Source organism: Hermetia illucens, chromosome 1 (genome assembly GCF_905115235.1).
Source record: "Hermetia illucens chromosome 1, iHerIll2.2.curated.20191125, whole genome shotgun sequence".
Classification (NCBI taxonomy): Eukaryota; Metazoa; Arthropoda; class Insecta; order Diptera; family Stratiomyidae; genus Hermetia; species Hermetia illucens.
This window is the reverse complement of record NC_051849.1, coordinates 66,779,866-66,805,413: the sequence shown is the minus strand read 5'-3', so window position 1 is coordinate 66,805,413 and position 25,548 is coordinate 66,779,866. Positions and strand designations below refer to the sequence as shown.

The 25,548-nt window shown below is 39.0% G+C and overlaps 1 protein-coding gene across 1 annotated transcript; it reads left to right on the top strand.

The window, feature by feature from the left end:
• Positions 1 to 159: 159 nt before the first annotated feature.
• On the top strand, positions 160 to 19,417 carry LOC119646856. Its single transcript, XM_038047479.1, has 6 exons — positions 160 to 601; positions 18,104 to 18,187; positions 18,259 to 18,412; positions 18,675 to 18,808; positions 18,925 to 19,077; positions 19,146 to 19,417. Exons 1-6 carry the CDS (start codon positions 523 to 525, stop codon positions 19,319 to 19,321), a joined length of 780 nt encoding a protein of 259 aa, XP_037903407.1. The 5' UTR covers positions 160 to 522; the 3' UTR covers positions 19,322 to 19,417.
• Positions 19,418 to 25,548: the final 6,131 nt, after the last annotated feature.

Genomic DNA, 25,548 nt, shown 5'->3' with positions numbered 1-25,548 from the left:
CAGATACGAACGGCATCAAGAGTCTTTGGGAATTCTGAGATGATTTGATTTGGTTTGTATAGTTTTGCAAAGTCACATGACGACTCAAGGTAAACTGGTATCAAACGGATGAAGCATCTTCGAACTGGGAACCAGAATACGAGCGAAAGATTTTTTGTATTGTCGTATTCACTCTCAATTTATATTGAAAATTAAACATGTTTTGAATCCGCGGTATTCCCACAGACTCGGCAAACTTGCATGGTCGCGTGAAACTCGAAAGGCAGAAGAAACCTAAAAGTGAGATTTATGGCAAAAAGTTCTCCGACACGAAGTGATATTATTCCAGAACTGGACGATGAAGTCATTGGCGCTGCAAAGGCTGGTGTTCGTTTCGAATTGTGGACGAATTCAGAACAATCCTGAATCTATCCCGCAGATATACGTGTTGACTTTCTACATATCTTGACTGGATTTATTGGCGGAGTGAAACTATCTTATTATTGATTCGCGTTGTGCATCTGAAATCGAGAAGACGCAGAGATGATCGCGGTAATTGCAATTTTCACGGTCCTGCTTTCCACTGCGAATTACGCTTATGGAAAACATTTAACGGAGCTGCGTAAGTGAAATTAAGTTTTGATAGTAATACTTGGCAAATTGCGTCGTGTATCATTACGTGAAATGCGCAACATCCTGCTCTTGGATGCAGTAATTGATAGTTCGCAATTGATTAGTTTTATACTTGTTTATCCGGGTTGTTTAGAATTTAGATAACTATCATAAAAAGAGTTAAACGGAAGTGATTGTTTTCGATGAGTTTTAATCAGAAAGTGAGAGTGCATATTTAACTAACTGATTATTTCGCTTAAAACCATAAATCTTGATTAGAAAACTATACTCCCATCCGTGTATTTATGTGACTTTTATATGAATATTCAATTTTAGGCGTTGCATAATATTCAAATTTGAACGAGAATGAAGTGCCCTGCGTGCAACATAAATTGCAGATATTCCCTAAGAAACTGATTGCATACCACCTCCTTTTTTTGTAATTCAGCATCGAATTATACGTAGTTTTCCCTTTTTCCTTCTTTGCCCAGAGATCACTTTGGAAAAGATTGTTTTTTTTTCCTTTTTACTTTTATTGACAGACGTTAGGGAGTTACATAGATGCTCCCTTATTCTGTATATGTTACAAAGTGCGCGCCCAAAAAATTGCTCAATTAAAAATTACGCTTGGTGAGATAGTGAAAAAATATTCTCTCGATGAGTTTTGAATTATTTTTTTAGTGTTTTTTTTTTAAGAATACAATCAACATTTTTGAAATGTTCATGCCCTGCGACTCCCTTATTGATTTTGAAAGAAGAACGGTACCTTGAGCTTACTACATCTTAACGTCTTACTCTAGTTTACTTCAGGGTATTTTATATGTCTCCTGTTCATTCTTTTGTGAAGCAAAGGGTCCCTTCTTATAGTAATTTTTTTCTCAATATTTTCGTAGTTTTTTTAAAGAGTTTTATTTGGATAAAAAATAAATTGAGGAGTTATTCCAGCGTTAACGTAAAATAGGGTATCATTTTAAAATTACTATGGCACAAAAACTATAAAAGTTATCGATTTAAAATTTTACATGATTCTTTATTGAGTCCTGCAGCATGGGAGCCCAGAGACCGAATCGCCCGGGGTTGTACCCAACTTTTCCAAGTGACCGGTAACCAATTCAACAACAATATTTATTTAGTTTTGATGAAAATAGTGGGGCGTATATACCTAAATTTGGTTATACATTTTGAATCTTAGGAATTTTGCTATTTTCTGAACATAGCTTATTTGATTTTTATCGTTTTCTTATTGGAAAAGCTGTCACCAATTTTCTAAAATTTAATATTTTTGTCTAATGCGTACGGTCGATAATTTAATAATCATAGAACTAAAATGGAAGTAAACATTAACGTAATATTTCACACAGGTCTTTTTGAACGTATTATCTATCATAATATGTAAAAAGGAACATAATACATAACATAATATATTCTCGTTCCCATCTTAAGGCCAATTTGTTGATCCCGATCCTTTGAAAATTGTCCGGTTTGGTGTGGAAGAAGTTTTGAAGCTCTCTTTATCAAAAATATTGACCAGCGATAGAGATGCCCATAAAATTCTCCCGCACAGCCTAAACAAACATGAAATCCTTGCACATAGTCTAAACAAACATGTCTGGCCGGTTGGCCGAATCATTTTCCTTTCGATTACCGGCCGTCTGAACAGCCAAGACTGACACACCAACTGCATTTCATCCACGTTACGGTCACCGTTCAAATGCGAATCCTTTAGGCAAGTCAAGCTGAACGTGGATAGCGGGTTTAACATGGACTCTAGGTTTGCAGTGAAGCAGTATAGTTTGGGCTTGTTAGTCGGATATTTTCTGTCTGGCTATGTACATCAATTTTACTGAAGGCCTCTTAAACAGGTTAAATGTCATTTCCTAATGTGTGTCTTGTTAACTTATCAGTTGAGGGTTCCAATCAGCACATGACATGATTAAAGAAATATTGAAGAACCCTTAAATTTGTCGGGGTCTTGTTTAACGAACAGCCGTTCCAAATTTCCAAATTGTAAATACGACTACGATTACCAACAGACGTTAGCGTAGCGCTAAGCAAGCGATGGTAAGTGACCACTGGATGATGATCCCTTTCAAGGCCGATGCTAGCACTCCTACTTGGTAAGACGTTTATCGCCGGTCAATCGAAATTCAACTGACCGTGTGGCCGGCTTTGTGCTCGAAAAGTTTACCGTCCCCTGAAACCGTTCCCAATTTTCTGTAGTTTATGTTGTTATCTAGAACAGTTGCCCAAACTGGACCTGCGTAGGGTTGCATGGAGCTGCAGCGGGCATGCGATGCCTCTATGCCTCAGCGTAACACTTGCCAAAGATAAATCCCAATTTCTGATGGAATTCAGAAATTGAGGAATGCCGGAAAAAGTGCTTCAAAGCTAGAAGATGGTCCCAGCACAGAAGAAAAGGTCGGGAATGTGGGGGGTCAAAAGTGATCATTTCATTCACGGACCCATTCTCAGAAACTACCCACCTAAAAAATAAAAAATAAAGTATATTACTATAATTTTTAGTAATTCGCGTCAAAACTCCCCTTCATCTTAGAATCACCAAATTACAACAATAACAACCATTCCACCAAGTCTGGTCGAAATCGCATTATTGCTAACAAAATTGTCACTTCTGCGCAAACTCAAGACTTTGAATGTCAATATCACGCGTAAGTGAATATTTTCACATAATATATGTATATAGTACGTGCTAGATTGATTGAGATGAATGCATTTACGCACGCAGTGTTGGACTCCCGGTTCGGTACGTCGTCGGACTACCAACTAAACACCTCCCCATCATCAGAGAGCTAGCCTGGAACGGTTTGTCATTACTACGGGCTAGTCCCTGAACTCTCCCGCCTTGCGAAGCCTTCAAATCAGCGAATTCGTTTCACCAACGGAAGGGGATAGGAGGAAGGGAACTGTCAGTTCAAGGAACTCCCTGCCATCCGGCTCCTCCACCGGTCGAGTTCTATCTTCTTAGCGACGAGAAGGACCCGAGCTGTTGACCCCCATCCCACCTTCGGCAAGAAAAAACAAGTCGGGAAACCGGAAGCTGGACGCTTCAGGTACGAAAGGTTTTGTGTATTTCTTAGTACGTAGCACATAATATATCCATATATTATGTGACAGTATCCACTTTCGGGTGATATTGCCATTCACAGTCTCGAATTTGCAAGGAACCATCAACTTTGACGTATTATAACTTTGTTAGTAATGGTGCGATTTCCACCAAACTATATTATAGCCTATATTTCTGCAAAGATACATGGTACTAGGATGAACTTAAGAGGGGTTTCTAACCAATTACAAAAAATTGTAGTAATATACTATTATTAACTTTATTTAAACAGATATCGGCATGGAAGGTATTTCGGAGCCTAGGCACCATATAGTGGCAGCTTTCTGATTTTTTCAGATTTTTCGGTTTGGTAGTTTCTGAGAATGGCCCCCTTAAAGAAGTGATCACTTTCAACCCCCCGCGCTCCCCACCCTTCCAACGAATGTCAAAACTAAGATCGACTTTGAAAAGTACTAATCGAGACCTTTAATTTGATACCCCACATGACTATATTTGATGAAAAAAAATTTTACACCCCCCTTTTGCATGTATGGGCACCCCCCCTTAAATTCGACGTAAAAGGATGTAATTCACTGTATGCGTGAGCGTTCACAGTTCCCACCTTTCTACCAAATTTGGTGCCAATCGCTATAACCGTCTCCGAGAAAAATGCGTGTGACGGACAGACAGACAGACAGACGGACAGACAAACAGACAGACAGTAAACCGATTTTAATAAGTTTTTGTGTTTACACAAAATCTTAAAAAGTGTGATGGGCGTCGTCCACAACTCCATTGCAAAACACACAATCCGGAGATCGCGCCTTTCCAATCTTGAGCAGGTAAGTCTGAAAACCTCCATGCCCACTTAAAAATTGGGTAAGGAAATAATCAGTCTCACCGTTCTGCCTAATCAGCCACGCACCTAAGTTGCCGATGAGCCGCGCAGTCCATCTGTATCTAGTTTCATTTTGCCAAGAGACCTGCCACTCGTCTAGGGTGCATTGCCGTTTTTCACAAGCAACAACCTCCCTTGGCTTATCTCCTTGCACTTGTATATGGCTTGACGGTTCTTAGCAAGAAGGACAACGAGGATCACTCCCGCCATCACCATCACGGCCGGTTCAGAAACAGTGCGGAACGCAGACGCCACCCGCAAAGCTCCCCGTATCTGTACTTTCGCGAGACGTTTACGATATTACCTGTTTGCCAAGAGCGTCTCTGCGCCGTAGAGCAGGACAGACTGCGTTGAACTGATCAGGAGACGTCGCCTGCTAGACGTAGGACCCCAATGTTTGCCATCAGCCCACTTAACGCCGAAACTTCAGCTGCAGCCTTGTTCGCTGCTGCTTTGATTTGTTCAAAAAAGCTCATCTTTGAGTGAAGACTCAACCCGAGGTACTTTACCGCTGGTTTTGACTTGATTATCGACTCGCCAAACGATATGGGACGCAGGGTCGGAATTTTCTTTTTAGTCAGGATGGCTAGTTCGGGTTTTTCCAGTGCAAGGTTGAAACCATGAGTTGTCATCCATCCGCTTACCCGTTGCATCGATGCCCAGTCTGCTTTGCGCTTGTTCGACAGTGCGTCCAGCAAAAAGCGCCGCGACATCTTCTGCATAGCCGACTAGGCGCGATTCTTCTGGCATGTCGAGTTTAAGTAGACTATCATAGGTAGCATTCCGGAGGTCCGATCCTAGGATGGATCCCTGTGCTACCCCCGACGTGACCTCCATCCTCCTCTGTGCTAGCGTTTTGAACTCCGCACCTGAAAACCAAGTCAATACAAGCGTCTCACCTCATAATTTGAAAGACATTCTTCTTACACTGGCTCCAACAACGAAATAGTTTTTTAATCTCTATGCAAAATCTGATGCAAGAAATGATGCGTAATTAAAATCAGATCTTGTAAATCTTCGTCAGGAGCAAATGAACCATCTCAAAGTATGGATTTCAAGCGGCGTTAATCAGCATATACTGAAAATACGATCTTTCTTACAGATGTTAAACAAGTGGCTAAGCAAGTAACTGACGAACGGACTAAGTGGCTTCCGAAATAAGTTCTTATATGCCAAAAAAATTTATTTGTAAAAAGGAGAAGCTACTTGTTTAACTTCTTCAACAACCTTACGAGCATCGGAAATGATAACTAATAACAATTCTTGTTCAACAAAGAAAGCGACATAATGCTTATATCCGAAACTCATTCTGCTCATAAAAATAATTTTCAAATCGATGGGCATTGCTTCTACAACGCCAAGCATCCGGAAGGAAAACCCAAGGTGATACTGGAATACTTATCAGAAACTTCAATCCAATTACTGGATTGGACCATAAGATAACCATGGCGGCGATCCACTATTTTTCGAAACTTAGATTACCCTCTTAAACATTCAAAGAATTTTTCAACTCTTTGGGAAACTGAATTCTTCCAGCTGGGGATATTAATGATAAGCACACTCATTGGAGATCTACACTGATTACCTAGAAATGAAGACAGTTATCTGAAATCTATCCCGAGACATCAGATTAGACACAATCTCACTTATTGCTGCGAGCCGCTCTATGAGCTTTTTTGGACCCCTCCACTTTTATTATGAAACTTTCTAGCGTTTCTATAATAACTGATAAAGGCGAGAAACTATTAGCCAAGTCAACGAATTAGTTGACTTTTTGAGACTTTATAAGCGCTCATCTACAAATCAGCAATTAGCCAGAGCAAATCGGTCGCTCATTGAACCCCTCAAGGATCAACGGGGGTAGGAGTTACAAAGCTACTTGCAATCTTTGTCGTCGATTTTTTGTTTATCAACTGATTCTTCCCTGTGAAGAGCTATTAGAAGAATGAAAAGACCTTTTCAATGCGAATCGCTACTAAGATCAATAGACGACAGCTGGACAAGCATAGATACCGAAAAAAGCGGCATTTACAAAATCCTTGGAAAAGGTATTCCTCCCATATCTATCGTACGTGGCGATAAAATTTCCAAAAGTATATCGATGGTTACCCCAAAAAGAACTTCTCATTTCGGGCCAAAGAAGTTCGAGTTATCAAAGAGCAAGTGGAGCCAAAGGAAAAATGTTGAAGGAAGTTACGGGGATCGCAATCAACCACGTGGAAAAATTCCTGCCAGGGAAAAATTAAAATTGATTTTTAAGATAACTTGTGACATGTTTAGAAGATTTCTTGTTCGGAATTGTTACCACAATGAAATTTACATATTTTGATGACATGACATACTTGGTTAAATTTATCGTTTACAGCTTGTTGATAAATTTTCTGATCTTTTTTCTGTAAGGCTATATCCCTTAGCCAGTAGCGCGCGTCAACAGTCTATTGTGAGCCGATTAAGAAAAGTTTCTCTAAAATAGATAAAAGAATGAAACAAAACGTTATGTAGATATGCTATAATTTTGCTTTGTAAATGACACATGTGTAGAATAGATACCTGCATTGCTTACAAAGTAAAATTGATAAAAAATACATCTTACGTTCCTACTCTAGAAAGATTCAATAAAATATAATAAATATGATTGTTGCAAAAAAAGAACTGAATCTTATCCATAAATTGAACGCTGGCGTCTTACAAGTACATTTTTCAAGTTAATTCTTTTTCTTTATGCAATTTTACGAAATTTTCATAAAGTGACTAGTTTCAACCTACCTCAATAACATGCATATGTAAATTTGTTTTTTTGAATGTTTTCCACAAATTTCTAATAGAAATGCAAAATATATATATATTTTTTAAAATGTAAACTACATCGTCACTTTGGCTTTCTAATTAAAATTTATCTCTAAGTCAAAAGAAAATTTAAAGGTATTAAATAACCGATCACCGAATATTCCAAAGTGAATCCAACATTTGTTGTTGTGTTGTGGCATAAATAAAGACACAAATATCACTTTCTTACCTTGATTTTATACCTTAACAGTGGAGTAAAAGTAGACGCATATAGACTATTTTAAAATCAAATTAATATGATATAAAATTCATTATAACTGCTATCATTTCGGTTGTTTTTCATAAATTTGGAATAGATCGTCGTTCAACATTTACGGAACTTAATGCCAATATTGGCTAAATGTATGTGACAATGTGCAAAAAATGTTTTACTGTCACTCAGAACCAAGGTCCATTCGATTAAATAAGTACAGTCGTGGTCAATGAAATATGTACAAATTGAAAAAGTTGAATTTCGTAATTCGAATTATCCCGATTATTCCTAAACAATCTGCCAACAAAGAAAATTAGACAAACTATGTAAGATTAGCACATGTAGATAAAATATACTTTATCGAATTTTATTTGTGTTAAATTTTTTTTAAACATTTTAATGTTTGACTTCAAAAAGCTAATGTTGGTACATATTAAACCCTTTTCTCAATATTTTGTAGAACCACCTCCCGCTTTTATAATACAATTGCCATAACGAGGTGATATTGAACTGACTATAGTCTCTCTATTATTTTATCTAACTCCTACAAATTAGTCCGCTTCTGCACTTTTAATTATTATGTGCCAAAGATTATCTATTGGGTTAAGATCCGACCGTGGCAACACAGACTTTTTGCAAGTAATTCAAGATAAACCTTGAAAAAGAAGATAGACAAGTTGCAGTTGCTTACCAATTGAGCTCGATGTCAAGAAGCTGAATCATCTAGGAAAATCATATGATCCATATGGAAAAATGCTTTTCAAGGCCGGTATCAAATTTTCTTTCAGAATGTTCTTATAATAAATAGCTTTGTTTTTCCCTTCAAGTAAGCTAATCGTCCAATTTAGTGATACGAAAAGCGTTCCCAAATCAGTATGCGGTCCTTCGGCGCACATACTGCATTCAATCAAAGCTAGAAATGTTAAACTTCCATTCATTTGAGATCATTTCTTGAATAATCAGTCCATTTTAGCGCTACTTGACCGACTTAAGGCGTTTCCGTGTCATTTGAGCGATTAAAGGCGGTTTTCTAGTGAATCGATATGCATATATGCTTGTTGGAACCTTCGTTCTGAAATCCTTGCAAAAGCGGGTGCTTAACCAAGTCCGATAAAGTGTTTTCTAACGTCTGGAGTCATTTTGAGGCGATTTCTAAGACCAATCCGCTTTTAAAATCAATCTTCACGTACGAAATTCTTTTTCTGAGCTGGTGATCCTGCTTCTCAGTAATTTTTTTTTTCCAAAAAGTTGAAGCCTACTCCATCTGAAATGTCTTGCGCAATTCAAGCTTCGGCTGGCAATATCAAAAACTTATTTTTTTTAGTTACATTCAATCACTACCTACAAAAAAAATGCATCTGTATTGTTATAAATCCGTTTTATTGAGCTTTTATAGCTTGTCCATATTTCATTGGCCGCGACTCCAGGTTAGGTAAAATACTACATTGCTGCAAAGTTGATTTTTCGAATCGATCTTTCTCAAACTTTATAGTACAAAACCCTTATCAAAGCTGCTTTGATACTTGTCTATTTCTAATATGCTATAGTGAAAAACTAAGCAGGGACAACTACAGAAATTAATGCAGTTATAAATATACAAAATAAGGGTGAATGTTTCACAAGAAGATAAATTAGAAAGGTTTTCTATAATTTTTGAAGAGGGGTTTCCATACTTGTGAGAGCCGATAGAATAATTCTAACATCTAGGCATGCATTGGTTTGAATCATTCATACACTGACCTCACTTTTCTTATGAGAATGGAGACAGTTTAGAATACTATTCACTTGAAACAAGTCGGGATATAGCTACAAATCCCACATAATCATTCATATGTTTACAAATTGTCCGGATAGCTGAGTGGTTAGAGCACAAGGCTGTCGTGCGGAAGGTCGCGGTTCAAATCTCACTGGTGACAGTGAAATTTGTATCGTGATTTGACGTCGGATACCAGTCGACTCAGCTGTGAATGAGTACCTGAGTCAAACCAGGGTAATAATCTCGGCCTAGATGTAATATTGATTGTTGCGCCAACGATTATTATTATTATTATGTTTACAAATTACAAAACATACGTACATATTACGGTCATAGATATTATCCTCACCCTAAACAAACAAACTGCCTATTTTCGAATACTGTACATATATATGCACGTATATAAATTGATCGTACTCATATTTCTCACGCAAAACCATACATATCTACGTATATAGTACGTATAGTAAATACGGCTGGTTTAATGTACAAATATATCTATCTGAATTAGACACTACCCGCAAATTTCATTAGCACGCATTTACTATATACCTACACACATGTCTGTTTGGAATAATTCCATATGCAAATGACTAAAAAACTACAACAAAATAATTCTCTGGGACCCAATTTATAAGAACTCATTTCGTTGTGGTATTGACGAATTGATATGTGATGATGACGTAATACTGGTTGTAGAGTGCACGAAGTTCACAAAAAATGCCAAAGTTTGACCTCCTATAACTTTGTTAGTAATAGTTGGATTTTCTTCAAACTTTACCAAATTGTGCATTATGTCATCTCTTACATCCATGCTCAATTTTGTACTTCTGAGATGGAGATAACGGGGGCTGCCAGGTAAATTTCTAAAATGTGGAAAAATGCTATTTGATGGTCATATTTTGAACTCTCTCTCCCCTATGTTTCACCCAATATCAAAGTTTCGTGACAATCGGTCTTGCCGTTTCCGAACAAATCGGGTGTGACAGACAGACAGACGGACAGACAGACACCGACTCGATTCTAATAAGGTTTTGTTTCACACAAAACCTTAAAAAGCCTTTCAGCACGCTATAAAAGGTAAATTTAACCAAGTATATCTACTTAAATATGAATTAAAATATGTAGATTTCGATGTCCTTACTATTCCAAACAAAAAAAAAATTTGTAAACATTTCGGAAGTAGTCTAATAAATTCACTTTAATTTTTTCCTGACAGAAATCCCATTTGAAATGATTTTTATTTCGTGTTTCATTCCTCAACGTTCCACTGATCAGATGCTAGTGAAATACATTTGGCGAGTTTTTCTGATCTGTTTTCTGACTTCTTTGTGGTTTTTCAAGTGACAACACAGCTATCCGAAAAATGATAGAAAATTCAATTTGCCTTTTGTTCCGGAATTTCAATTTTTTATTTACATGCTTAATTCTAACTTAGGATAGTTAAAACTACTTAAAACTACTTAAAAACTACTATATACAATCGCACATTACAGTAACTTGTGCTTATCATCTATGTAACCCTATCAGCCAAGGAGTGTCAAAGAGGGAAAAAATGGAGAGTTTTAGGTTATTGCTCGCAATTTGGCAGTCTAAGAAATATGACCAATTGGGATGTGCTACTCTGTTGGTAGAATTGCTGGATTAATGGATTTGGGTGGACTTCCGTTTTTCTCGAAAAACCTTTTCATTAAATTGAGAACATATTCTCGAAGTGGTTTCACTCTTGCTCTCCGATATACTTTGGCATTTTTCCCGAGCCGGCCGGTGCAAAATCTTAATATTTGGCGTTCAAACGCTTCGCATTTATTCACGGCAAGTATCTGATCGTCTGTGAATTGCTCACTGTTCTATTTCCGATTTTAATTTTCATGCGTTTGATATTTTTATGGCTATATTTAGAACCTATACCATACATCTAGATTGTCTCCTAAAAGTATAAAATTGCGTTTTTGTCTCACTTATTCTAATGCCCCAATAGCGAAAGTATTTGCAGAGAAGTACCAAGTATTTTTTTACTGCTTTGGCTGCCTTATCGGGGCGGAGCTTTGACGCGAATAGTAAGGGTGTCATCGGCATATTGGAAAATGTTAATGCCGATCTCAGAAATGGGGACGTCAGCCAGGAAAATGTTATATAAGGAAGGCCCTGAAATGGATCCTTGCGGTACTCCTGATGTTACTAGCAAGAGATCGGAAAATTCGTTTCCCAAGTGCACAAGGAGCAGCCTATCTTCGAAAAAAATTCTGATAATCAGAATTGCAAAGCTGTTCGGCTACGGTTGGTTTATTGTTGACATTAAGTCTAGAAACGTCAGTGCCGTCAAGGTGCATGTTGTGTTCCGTGCTTATGACGCAAACCGAACTGGTGACTAGGAATGATATTTTCGAGATTACAATGCTGGGCAAGTTCGGTTGTCCAGGCTCTCTCGAAACATTTTCCTAGGTTGAAAAGCAGCGAAATAAATCTGAAACTGTTTGGCTCGGGGGAGATTCCCTTCTTTCTGATGGTAACGATTCCAAGTAGTTGGAGCCAAGTAGCCATTATTAATACAGTTATTAAAAACTGCTAAAAGAAGTTTTAAGAAGATGATAGGTAAATTTTTTTATGACGTAATTGGTAATCTCATCAGGTCTGGCTGAATTTTTACCGTTTAGGTTAAGGTGGGGAGTTCTGCAAGACTCAGAAAATGTTGCGAATGCACTGTTTTGATTGCGGTGTTCGTAGCCGAAAGGTCACTAATTTATTGAAATGTTGGGAAAGGGATTTTCTAATTGTCGCTTCAACAGTTGCAGTTAAGGTCGGATCGTTTCGAGGCAGAGCGGTGTTGAGCTGAGCTTCAAATGATTCCGCAAGAACCTGCGCTTTTCTAGCGTCACTGCAGATAGGTTCCCTGTTCTTAGTAAGAACGAAGTTTCAGGACTTGTGTCTTCCCGTCAACCTGTTTATATTCTGAAACATATTAGGCCCGGGTTTTATGTCTGCTCATTTCCGGGTTAATTCTTTATTGCGGAAATTCGCCACCATTTACCGAATAATTGTACTCAGGCAATTAATCCGGAAAAGCAATGCTTTGTATTCTGCATTGACTTTATTTCCATATTTGTGAGAAGTTCGCTTAAGGTTCCTGCGCCACATTTGTTTGACTTCCATGTGTAGCATGATATCATGGGGTAGAGGTGTTATTTCTGGCAACAATTATTGCTTCGCCAATTCCTTTATTTAACAAGCTTCGAGTTATTTTAATTAAATTAAAATATTTTATTTTTATTTATAATATTTAGAACTGCTTTTTTACTTTCAATTATTTTTCTCCAAACCTTTGTTTGGTTGCTTGGCTTTTGTTTGATTCGCTGCTTTGGGAAGAAATTTCTTAGCAGCTTGCGCGTATGACACGCCTCTGTGAAAGTTTAACCAATGTTTGCTTGGCTGAAAATTTCTCAGTTGCCTTCCGGGTATTGGCAGCTTCGCGTCTAGCTACCATCTCTTTATAAGCTGCACACATACGATAGTCTGCAGGGTGCCCAGTTTGGCCGCAGTTGTCGCAGTGCGGAACATCCCTCGTTGGCCTTGAGTATTCTCCACGCGGATGAATTTTTGCGCATTTAACGCATCTCTACACTAGCGAGCAATTTTGGGCGCTATTTGCTGTTTTTGGAAGTCATTGTCATCTGCCATCCGAGGGTAACTCCAGCCCCACGTTATTCTAGGAAACGTCGTTAATACGCTGGCCATCATTGGTGGTTTTGCAGCGTTTAGGGCCGCTTTCTGCATACTCATTACCTGGAAATGCTCTAATCTATTTTTAAAAATTGTTTTCTTAGTTGATGAAAGCAAAAGATTTTGAAATTTGGTCGGGACAGAGTGCCTGAAACTTGGTTGTCGAATCACAACGTCCGGCGATAGTCTGGCGTCAATAAATCTTTACTCCTAAAAGCTGCCAGTTGATAGCAGCGGTGAGAATTTTCCCTGGGTAGGCACGGATGCGGGTTGGTGGCAGTCCACTTTCTTTGAGCCTGGAAAAGAAAGCATCTGCTGTCCACGGCAGTCAGATTCAGAGTCGGAATGCCATTGTGTATCCACGGAACAGGTACAAAGTAGCTAACTGGCCCGTGGTCTTGTTGTTCTTCAATTGGTGAGTCGATGTGTTGATGCCGCCTCAATGGTTTTCTTGTGTGTCTTTCCCCATCCTGAGTTGGAAGCCGTAAACAGCTGTTGTTGCTTAACAATGCATTGCATCACATACATGGCACTGCCACTGGAGGAAATGCGCAAAATTTTTCACTAGCAATTACCGAAGAACGTCGAACATGTCCTTGAACTACGTCTAACGGTCATTGCTTCGGTCCGATGTTTGAGCGTGAAGACGATTTGATTAGTAAATTAGACTTGCCATTATTAGATACTAATATCGCAAACTTGATTATAACACGTAGTAACTTACGGTTACAAAGCCGTATATGGATTTTTTTCCTTCCATAATCTCAAGCCCAAGAACGCCCAACTGAAAAACATATACATAAGTTGAAAGGACAGGGTTATAAGATTTTCGGTTGCGAGTCACCTAATTCATATGGATGAGGTTGATCTAGTCCGAAAAGTCTATAAGATATATAAGATCTATATAGATCTATGGTACAAAAAGAAGACGCAGATAGAGCGATGGCGTAGGCCAGGACACCAGACAACTTTTAACGATATCGAATTGGTGTACCTCGGTGCAAAACCGGGATGTCTGGTGTTCCTTATTAAGGTAGGACTACACCGGATACCGGTTGTTACGCCGTTGATGATGACGATCGTTTATAAGGTTTAAGTTCTCAAATAGTACCGCGGTTGATCGGAACAGTCGCCAAGATTAAAAGAAAGGATTGCCTCTCTTTAGAAAGCAGTACAACATTAAATTGCAATTGTAATAACAGTACCCTTGGTGGCTGTGAACCATTTCATTTAAAGTTGAACTGACACAGTTCTTTGCAGTGTGGTTAGTTTACAGCGAAAATTCTTTTGTTTCACCTTAACCCACCACACTGCGGATGCGTAAGCGAACATCGGCCTAATGATAGTGACATATATCCACATTACTACCTGAGGCCTAAGTTCCCATGTCGAGGCAAAGGTCCGCCTACACAGCCCGTATGCTATGAGAGCTCGTTTCATCTTCACATCTACATGTTTTTCCCAAAGAAACTTCTTGTCTAAAATAACTCCCAGATATTTCACTTCTTTGGAGATTTGGAGGGTTGTACCCATCATCTCTGGAAGGCGAAATCCATTCAGTTTCCTCCTTTTTGTAAATAATACCATTGTTTTTTTATTTATATTTGATGAAAGTCCATGCTTGAGGTACCAACTGTCCATCAATTCAACGGCGCGTTATATATTTCTACATACCGTTCCGAGATCTCGCAGCCCCGTCATACGTATAAGCTTGGCAGATTTTTCAGTTCGCATAGTAGTGAGTCGATTAACACACTCCACAGAAGTGGTGATAGCACACTTCCTTGAGGGCAGCCTTTCGTCGCTTCAGTTGTTAGGTAGCGATCAACGCCCACTTCAGCACACAGCAATCTGCGCGTTAGCATAGTGTAAATCCATTTAATTAAGGTTTCACCAACATGATGCTCTCTGACGGGATCACAAAGTTTTTGGAAGGGCGCACGCAATGCCCATGAACACCCCATAGCGTACTTGCCTTTCAGAATTGCGTCCTCCACTTTTGAAATCAAAGTGTGAAGGGCCGACTCATCGGTCTTTCTACGTTTGTAAGCTTGTTGGTTTTCATTTTGGGTTTGCGACCTTAGCGCCTTCTGTCGAATGTGACATTCAACCAGTCTTTTTAGAAATTTCAGCGAAAATGATGTTAAGCTAATGCCCCAAGTTTCGTGGATTTGAATAGTCATCTTTTCCAGGCTTAGCTATGAAGACTACCTTAATCTTCTGCCAAGAGTAAGGTACGTAGCCCAGAGCAACACACCCTCGATAAATATTTCTTAGTAGTTGGTCTAAGTGCTCTATAGCCTTCTTTGGTATCGATGGCTAGATTCCATCCACCCCAGTGAAGGTGAAGTGCTCAAATGATGTATAGGAGCTCTCGCCTTTTAATTGGCCCTCCCAGTGTCCCAATTCCCTTGCAGCACCTTCGGGTTGAAAGGCTTGCAGAAACCGCCAATTCTCTTCCTCCCAACTCTGAGATTTGTTCTCACGGGTGGTGTACTTCCGTGAGAGTCTGTTTAGACTCAACTCTGAAGTTCGAGGACATCCATTTAGTTTTCTAAGAGAGTCCAACTTGGCCGACTCATTCTTATTGAGAATTCTGCACTTTCACCTTCTAGTTCCTCACATCATCATCATCATCAACGGCGCAACAACCGGTATCCGGTCTAGGCCTGCCTTAATAAGGAACTTCAGACATCCCGGTTTTGCGCCGAGGTCCACCAATTCGATATCTCTAAAAGCTGTCTGGCGTCCTGACTTACGCCATCGCTCCATCTTAGGCAGGGTCTGCCTCGTCTCCTTTTCCTACCATAGATATTGCCCTTATAGACTTTCTGGGCTGAATCATCCTTATCCATACGGATTAATTGACCCGCCTACCGTAACCTGTTGAGCCGGATTTTATCCACAACCACATGGTCGTGGTATGTTCACATATTTCGTCGTTATGCAGGCTACGGAATCGTCCATCCTCATTAAGGGGCCAAAAATTCTTCGGAGGATTCTTCTCTCGAACGCGGCCAAGAGTTCGCAATTTTTCCTGCTAAGAACCCAAGTTTCCGCGGAATACATGAGGACTGGTAAGATTATTGTCTTGTACAGTAAGAGCTTTGACCTTATGGTGAGACGTTTCGAGTGGAACAGTCTTTGTAAGCTGAAATAGGCTCTGTTGGCTAACAACAACCGTTCGCGGATTCCATCATCGTAGTTGTTATCGGTTGTGAGTTTCGAGCCTAGATAGGAGAAATTATCAACGGTCTCAAACTTGTAGTCTCCTATTTTTATTCTTCCCGTTTGACCAGTGTGGTTTGATGTTGTTGGTTGGTTGGTTTTTAGTGCTGACGTTGCCACCATTTACTTTGACTTGCCTTCATTGATGAATGAACATCGAGGCGTGTAAAGCTTCATCCTGCTGACTTGTTGGTAAAACTTGCGCACCTGGTGCGGTTGCTACCTGTACTTTTCGAGTTCATAGACTTGTTGGCTTCCTTTTTTCGTTTGTGAAGTCGCTTCTCCGCTCGCCGGAGTTCGTGATAAGCTTCCGCGCGTGCCGGCGTCATTTGAGAATGCAGCATTACTCGGTATGCGGCATTCTTCCTTTCCGTTGCTAGCTTACATTCATCGTCAAATCAGCCGTTCCAACTCCTTTTGCAGCTGGGACTAAGTATGTTTGTGGCCGTATTTATGATAACGCTCTCCAGGATCTCTGTTGACTGTGGTTATTGTGGTATCCATGCCCTTCTTATTGAGGTTGCGGAGGGTCTTAAATACCGTCCAATAACGGTCTCACTTGGGTGGCGATTGTTTCAACATATTTACCGTTAAATTCGTGCTCACTTGGGGTCTTCTCAGACCTGGGTGATGGATAAGCAACATAAATTTTCTTGCACCTTATCATTGTACAACGCATGGAGTCGTCCTTTATATATCAAGGACACTGGCAATATAAGCTCCGTCCTAGCCATTAGTCCACTGGGGGTCTTTTCAAACCTGGCCAACAAACCAAAATCACACACACTATAAATGTTGGACGACCTGTTATGTGGCCAAAATCAATGCATCTGTGTTATCATTTCTACAAACCGATGGCTGCCTTGACTTTCTTTTACCTCAGCATAAGATCTCTTAACTGGGATTTTCGGTCTACCTTAGCCTTTGGAAAACATTGAGACATGTTCAACTTCCCCATTTGAGGATGATGATCACTCCAGGTTCAGAATTTGCCTTCCATCAGGTTTTCGTTCGCCGTTCGGAGCTCTTTTGCTTTCTGGTTGTTTGCTGGTCCATTCATCATTTAAACAATTCTCAAAGTGTTTTCCTTGCTTTCTACTACTCCGATTTCATGTTGTGAAAAGTTGCTGCTAAAGTCGTTGGACTCATCTTTTCAGTCACTTCACTTTCGCACTATTCCCGTACGCTTTGGTCTATGTTCCTCCTTAATAAATTCAGACAGTTCAGTATTGTCACTAAGCGGGATGAAAACTGCTTCAGCTTGCAAAATTTCGTCCTACGTTGCCTTATTAATTAAGCGTAAGAATGATGTACCAACGACAGTTTTTTACTAGTCTTTTCCCGCCCTGTAATGATTTTTGACTACCGAAAGTTGTTGTACCATAAATACTGGTAGAGATCTAGGGTATATTCTTCTTCCTGTGAATGGGCTCGTAAAGCTAGCGACTGCAGTAACCAATTAATGAGACACTGTAGTCGTTAGATATCGCCGACCAGAATCCATCTTCTATTTTTCCTCTCCTATATTTGGTTTATTTTCTGAGCATCTTTTCCACAGCCACTTTTGTTCAAGCCAATTAGCGAATAAGCATACCAATGCACACATACTTGCAGATGGGTTACCCCTTTATTCGTAGAAAGTAACGCACTTCATGCATATCTCACACTGAACAGGGAAAAATGCAACTCTACAATCGACTGGTAGCTCAAACTCATTTCATTCATTCATTCATTATTATTAAATCTTTTTTCTTGATCGTATTAATATATGTATATATAATAATCGTTATTTTTGCTTCATTTTAGCAAATTACTTGGTGCCGTGCAATGTATCCGACAAGCCATGTCTTACCCGAACGTTACAGAATATATTCCTCCAATTAAAAACTGGTTTGTTTATTTTTTGCCTACAAGGCTGTCTTTTCATCTCGTTTTTTTCCGTATCCATTATTCATTTGCAGGTATTCCCGGTATAACGAATGTTACTAACATAGATTTACAAGAGAGCGATAAAATTCAAGTAATTTTGAACCAAACCGATTTGATCGATGTTCAGGTGACACTTTCAAAAGGAATCGTTCTTGGATTGTCTGACACCGAAGTACAGAATCCATTGTAAGTGATTGCTAATAAATCAAGTTTATATAATTTAATTTACCATCAGTCGCGGTCAACCATGCGATTCGTTTTTTAATACATTTTATTATTGTCGTTGAGTTGTTTGCCTTTCATAATTTTTATGGAAGATCTGAAATTTGTTCGTTGGTTAAAATGGAATCAAATTAACACTCCAAGTGCAGCAGATGCATTTTAGTTAGATTTCGTACTATACAGACATCTAGGTGTACAATTTACCAGAAAAGTCTATTTCTTTCAGTTACTATGAAAAGCGGGGAACGATATCATTTGAGATGAAATTTCCAAAACTGAGAATGATGGCTGACTATGAAATGGAAGGAAAAATCCTGAAATATGATGTCACTGGGAAAAATAAATTCATTATGAATCTCGGTAAGAGTGTACTAATATTATGTATTATTCGCACTTATGTATGTATGCAAGAACTGTAAAAGAATGCGTTTTAAACCTCGAATCTGCAAATTTCAAATAACAACTTATCCTTGCAGAAAATTCTGATGCTCAAGTGAAAATGCTTACGGACTTAGTTACACAAGATGGTGAACAATTTTTCCTCGTTCAAGATGTGAAAATCAAATTTGGAAAAATCCGCAGAATACAGACATTCTTTAAAGATCTCTTCAAAAGTAACAAGTCAATTGGTATTGAAATAATACACTTATTTTATTCTGGAGTAGGTACACTCAATCTGTCTGTTCTTACATTTTAGAAAAAGAAGCCGAGGAAGAGTTCAAGAAACATGTTCGTGACCTCAATAGAGCGATATTGCCGCTTGTCGAAGAATCTGTTAGAGACATCCTCAAGACTATCATGCGGAGGGTCTTCAGGTTCATTCCTGTTAAATATGTTTTTGCGAATATCAGTCATCCAAGCTTAGAAAACTAAAGAGTAATATCTAACGTTTCAGATTAGATAGTACAAAATTCTATTTACATTTTTATACGATTTAAGAACAATTAATATATATGTAATCATGAGCAACTTCATTTTTCATTTCACAAATAAAAGATTAAAGATATGGAGAATAGATACACACAGTAGGCCGTCAACATTCGCGAAACTTCCATTCCAAATTTTCGTTGGGCTAAAACCAAAGGGTGTATTCCAAACTTTACCTAGAAGGTAAGATGATTCAAGTTGTTTTGAGATGCTGCTTCATCGAAGTTTCGTTTAAAAGCACGGCTCGTTTTTATATCAGGATCCATTTCTATTGCTTGAATGGTGAACATATTTTTCATCTTTAACAATTTGCCAACTATTTAAAATGAATAAGTAGAAATTAACAAAGAAAAACTTACAAAATTAATCGAAGCTACTTAAGTTAGTTGAAATGTGGTCATTGTCATTGTCAATAGCTCCGAATTCTTTCTTCAAAATCGCAGGGAGATCTTTTTCAGTAAAGCAAACAAGTCGAATATCAACATCAACATTTGGTTGAAGAGTCAGAAACATCAGCAAAAGAAGTTTGAAATCAATTTTTTTTCTCTTTAGCTACGTTTTACCATTAGGAATGAAACATTCCTTAGAACACTTAGGCAAATAAAGGTGCAGTGATCGAAGCATTTGTATTGGTCTTCTAAAGCATTGGCAATTTTGTTTTATCTTTGGTTTTGAGAGCCCTCGGATTACAAAACTTATTGATTACCATCGGCTGTAACATGAAGTCGCCTTAAAAAAAATGTTAGTCTTTCTTTTGAAGCTATTGATTTTAAACCCAGAGAAAACCATTCGGCTTTTAAAATAATTACTCTTTTTGGCATTTATTTCGAAACAGTCGTGTTTCATTTGGGTCGATAATCTGATCTGGGAGATATCCCTTTTCCAGCTTTCGGAATAAATACTGCTTTTGCCCGTAGGTGTCTATTTCACCTCATCCTTAGAAGGGAATTTTAGATGATTTCTAGGCCTTACAAGTAGCGGTGGAAAAGTGCTATCCACTCAGGGTGATCTCAGTGGTGTAAAGGTTCCTATTTTAGTCTAGTTGCCAAGCATACCTCTTTTGCTAGTTTCCCATTTTCTTCTTTTTTCTTCTGGACAGCTTCGGACAGCTGGCCTCATATACGTCAATGACGATTCTTTTGGGATCCTCCATTACAGTTCCAGTTAGTTCCTGACATCACCGTAAACCTTTAGATTAGCCACGTTTTTGCTCAGTTGCATTATATATATGTCTAGCGTCTCTTGTGTGGCGGTGGTAACGAATGTTGGTTTGTTCTCTACATTATGTATATATTCATAGCCTCTTGCCAAGAATAAATTCAAGAAGGTATTCGTTTTAGGAATGATGGGGTCCTAAGTCCGCATCAACTTAATGCAGGACCGGACCAAATGGGAAGCCGCCATCGCTTCACTTTTTCAAGAAGGTACTTACACTTTCGATATGTTATTATGTGCGTTGGCTCGAAGGCGAATAGCAAGTACCATCCTCCCGCAGGGCTTCACCAGACTAACGACTAATTCCGATTGAATCCTGGAAAGTAGCCCGATGTCTCCACTCAGGAGCTCTGAAAGACATATAAATGTTAATTAATAATTAAATAATAATAATAATCGTTGGCGCAATAATCCTTATTGGAAGTGAAGTGTGTGAAGTGTGTTAGAGCAATTCATTCAAGATCGTAATGGTACACAATAGTACACTGTAAGAGGAAATGTGGTCAACATTGCGTTCGCCCGAAATTATTACCCTGATTTGACTCAGGTACTCGTTCGCAGCTAAGTCGACTGATATCCGGCATCCAGTTACGACAACAAATCCCTTTGTCATCAGTGAGATTTGCCCCGCGATCTTCCGTTACGACAACCCAGAGCTCTAACCAGTTCAGCCATCCGGACACAAATTTTAAATAAGGTTCGTGAATTGTGCAAGTTCTTGGTTTTTCGCAAGAGGAATCAGAAATAAATTGAATATTTCCTCTCTGCACGCCACAAATCTGCCCCAGTGTTGTTGAGCTAGCACTATTCCAATGCGGCTCTTGAAATTTGCGCTTTCAATTATTGCAGATTCATCAGAACAATTTTACTGCTTACTATTGTCTCCAGTAACGTTTGGGGGTTTTCTCCAATATCGAAATACCGTCCTCCTCCTCCAACATGTGTCCCTTGTGTCTCGCTGTGTTGAGCTTGAAAAGATTCAAGTCTAGGTAGTCTAACTTCATTTACAAGGTTAATTGTCTTCATTATTCATATACCCTAATCGTGAGGAGTTTGTCTGCACCCTTTACCCCTGCTTCTTAGGATCCTTATTCTGAGCGATTAAGATATCCAGAATCACCTCCGTCTACATTGCTTTAGCTTTGGGAAGGTAAACTGTCATGCCCTGTACATGTCGAAACCCATTCACCACATTAGCATAGTTAACGGCGGGCTTCTTGATTTCAAATTTCGCCTTTGTCCTACCCAAGATTTCCTTCCTCTTAGATTTGAATTTTTGTTTCGTGGTAGCATTCTCCCTATGTGGGATGATCTCCACTACACGCTTCCTCTTCAGTTTCGATGTAGAAGGTACAGATACCACTGCGATCCATTTCCTTCCTGACATTTGATATGCTGGCCTCAGACATACTCTTGCTGGTCCTGGTTTCACTGCTTGACTTTCCAACTTCTCACTTCTTGAGTGTAGTTACCCAATTATCAGTATTGTGGAGATGTGCCTCTGCCTGATGCGGCATGGGCTCACACTTGTTTCTTATTCTTATCGAGTAGGGAGTTTAGAGGGTCTGCCGTATCAAAGGTCTCGCAGCACGGCAACATTAAGTTTACTCACAGAGGTGACGAAATATCAACGAAGTTCCTTTCAAATATAGTCAGTTACACCTGAATCCAAATTATCCAATGGGCAGGCCTCACCATAACACCCCGGATTGGGGCAGGTGTTTTCCTTCATTCCAGTCTAGATTCATAACGTACGGTCAATCCGTACAAGGTGGGGTTATCATCATGCATTAATGGAGTTGGTTGACGATAGACTTATCTCCTGGAGAGCCACATATCAACCCCGGGGTTGGTTCACAGAGAGATATATTCTGTATCAGTGTATCTTGCAGCCTACTGCTTGACCCCTTTAGTATTGTGTACATTTTCCCAACACTTATAGTTTTTTTGGACAAGTTTTAATGTCTTTCAATGGATTCCATATCATCCCTCCAAGCGGAAAATATTCCTACTCTCTACTATGGACTATTTACTGCGAAAGTTGTCTTTGTTCTATCAATTGCTTTTGCCCTTCTTAGGAAGCCAAATTCCACATAGAAAGATATTGATGCACGTGGTTCAGATGAATAAGTCGGAAACTGGAAACTTTGCATCTCACGTATGAAAGGCTTTGTGAATTTTTTATATAAAAATATTTGGGTACCCTGTGGTTTCATTTATATGTTGCTCGTAGTATATATACTTCGAATATATACGATACGATGTGGTTAAAACTAATATTACTGCATTTTATGGATCTAGGATGAATTCAAGGAGCTTTCACAATAAATTTTCGAAACATAACAATTTACTATTATTAACTTTATATCTATTTTGACGGAGCGTACTTTGAGGCCTAGATACCATGTTCATGGACCACCATAATTTTTTTAAAGATTTTTGGGTTAGGTAATTTCTGAGAACGAGTCCTTTCGGACTCCCGCACTTCTCCTCTTTGTAGTCGATGTTAAACCTAACATCCGCTTTGAAAAATACTAATAGCAACTTTTTATTTGATATCCCACATGTCTATATGCTTAATGCTTGAAATCAAATTGTAAAGGAATCGAAAGCTATTCTTCAACAGCTTGGCCAGAAAGAACTGTTCCAGCCCTGCTGGGGAAGCCGAAAGAGAAGGAAGTGGTTTCAGTGGGTAAGAGTCTCACATAACGGCAAGACAGGAATCAGCAATAGGTTTAAAACCTTTTTACTTTCCAACGATGAAAAAAAAACAGACAGACAGACAGTGAACCGATTTGTTTTCAACAAAACGTTAAAAATGAATATTACTTATCTGGCTGTGAAAAGTAAATACGCATGTTTGAACTAGTTATGAATAGATTGAAGATATATTTCCGTCGAGCACGCACCTGCACTGGTCGTGGACGGAGCCGAGGTTGAACTGTCCGGACACAACAGCCGGGCAATGCCAAGCAGGCGAAGGCCAGCCTGGGAGCCCTTACCACCACCAGAAAGAGTTAAGAAAAAATCAATGCTAACATCCGAAATGGTGACGCACGTAATTTCTTTGGATGCTTCCCTCTTCTCGAGTTTGTCACCAATCACTGGCACTTGAACTGAAATGTAACAGCAAACTGAACATCATTTGTTATTTTTCCAGCAGAATATCTATATTTTGTAATTTGCGATTCTTTTTCCTCCCTTTGAAGATACAATTTGACTTGTTAAAGACCAGCACCTGCCCCTGGTGCCAATCTTTCAATCCCCCTAAAAGCATTAACCTTCAAATCCTGTGTCCTAAATTAGACGCTGCTAAGAGCTTCGTTATTGATGTACTTTCCTGTTCGATAGTTAATGAATGAATAAAGCTTGTCACCTGTAAATCCATCACCCGGCCTCCGGTCCCGCTAGTCTATGCAGCAAAAATGCATTCCACCTCGCCTCCACTAGAACAACCGCTAGGCCTGCATTCGAAACAAGGCAATCGGTCAATTCTAAATACAAGGTGGATGCTCCCTTTTGATCGGTGAAGCAATATTCATTTTGTTATTATATACAAATTGTCGATTTATTATATACAAATCGACAATTTGTATATAAATTCATAAATGTTTTAGGGAGAGGTAACAGGTGGTAGGTTTTATTGATAGATGATATTAAATGAGTAATTTTTAATTTAAAAATTTATGTGAATGATGTAAATAAATGTCGGGGAAGAGAAAAAGAGAATTGCGAGAAGTATATTAGGAAAGCTAAAGAGTTTTTAGAAATGGAAGAAAAAGGAAGAATATTTCCTATCAACGGATGCATTCCTTTCTTTTGACCGTCTTTGGTAAAGGCGAAGAAAGAACGGCAACCTAATTTCTAGTTCCTTACCCCTTTTATTACTTTTGCAGGAATGTAATGAACTAGAATATGTTGCATCGGCAGATCGTGCATCGATCTTGAGAATGTTTACTTTCTCATAGAATGACGATGTTTGCCGAGGCGCCTTACAAAATAACGTCAGTTGCAATTATTTGCAATTACAAACAATAGATGGTGAATGTGAGAATATTTTAATTGGATGAGTCTCACCATGAGCTATTAAGGGTAGCATGATTGGAATAAGGGACTTTTTCTTCAGCCTTTGTCCCGTTCGCAAGCCTGATCTGGGTGAAATCTCAATGCTTTTAAATCCCCATCCAGCGTATCAAGCCACCGTTGTTTCAGCTCGCCTTTTGGTCGTTTACCATCGTCTTCGATGTTCAGACCAATCTTGGTAAGTGAATTCTCGTTAGCACGGATTACATGACCATACCAGCGAAGACGCCTCGCTCGTAATGTTGCTACGATCGGTGCAACCCCATAACGATCGCGGATATCCTCATTTTGGATGTAATCAAACCTTGTCATGCCACTAATCCAACGCAACATCTTCGTCTCCATTATCACAGGACACCGTTCATTGTCTTTTATAGTCGGCCATTTTGAACATATTAAATGTTAACTTTGTGATCCTGGATGTGGCTAAAATGTTAGGCATCTACTGGAGGTACCCTCACTTGTTAATATTGCATTCCATGGATTCCTAATCTGTACTAAGATCATAAAAGTTGTCAAATTTTTTTCCAAAAATCTATCATTAGATCACTTTGATTAGCTAGATTTGTTTTTTTAAGGGATATTCGGAAACTTTATGTTAGGTGTTCTACCAGGTAAATATTTCAGTTTTAAGCGTTAGAAAATTAACCCCTTGAAATGTTAGTAGCCTTTAAGAAGCCCCGTGAAAACATGTCGATTCAGAAAACTTAAGAAAGGTCCTGTGTACGATCCCCGGTTTGAATGTACTGCATAGCAGCCTGCTGAAAATTGCATGGCTGAAAGGAGTGCCTTCTGGGAAAGTGCAATGTTTTACTTCTCCTCTAAATTGAAAATAGAAGTATAATCTGCTGGGATATTTGTGAAACGCTGCTCTA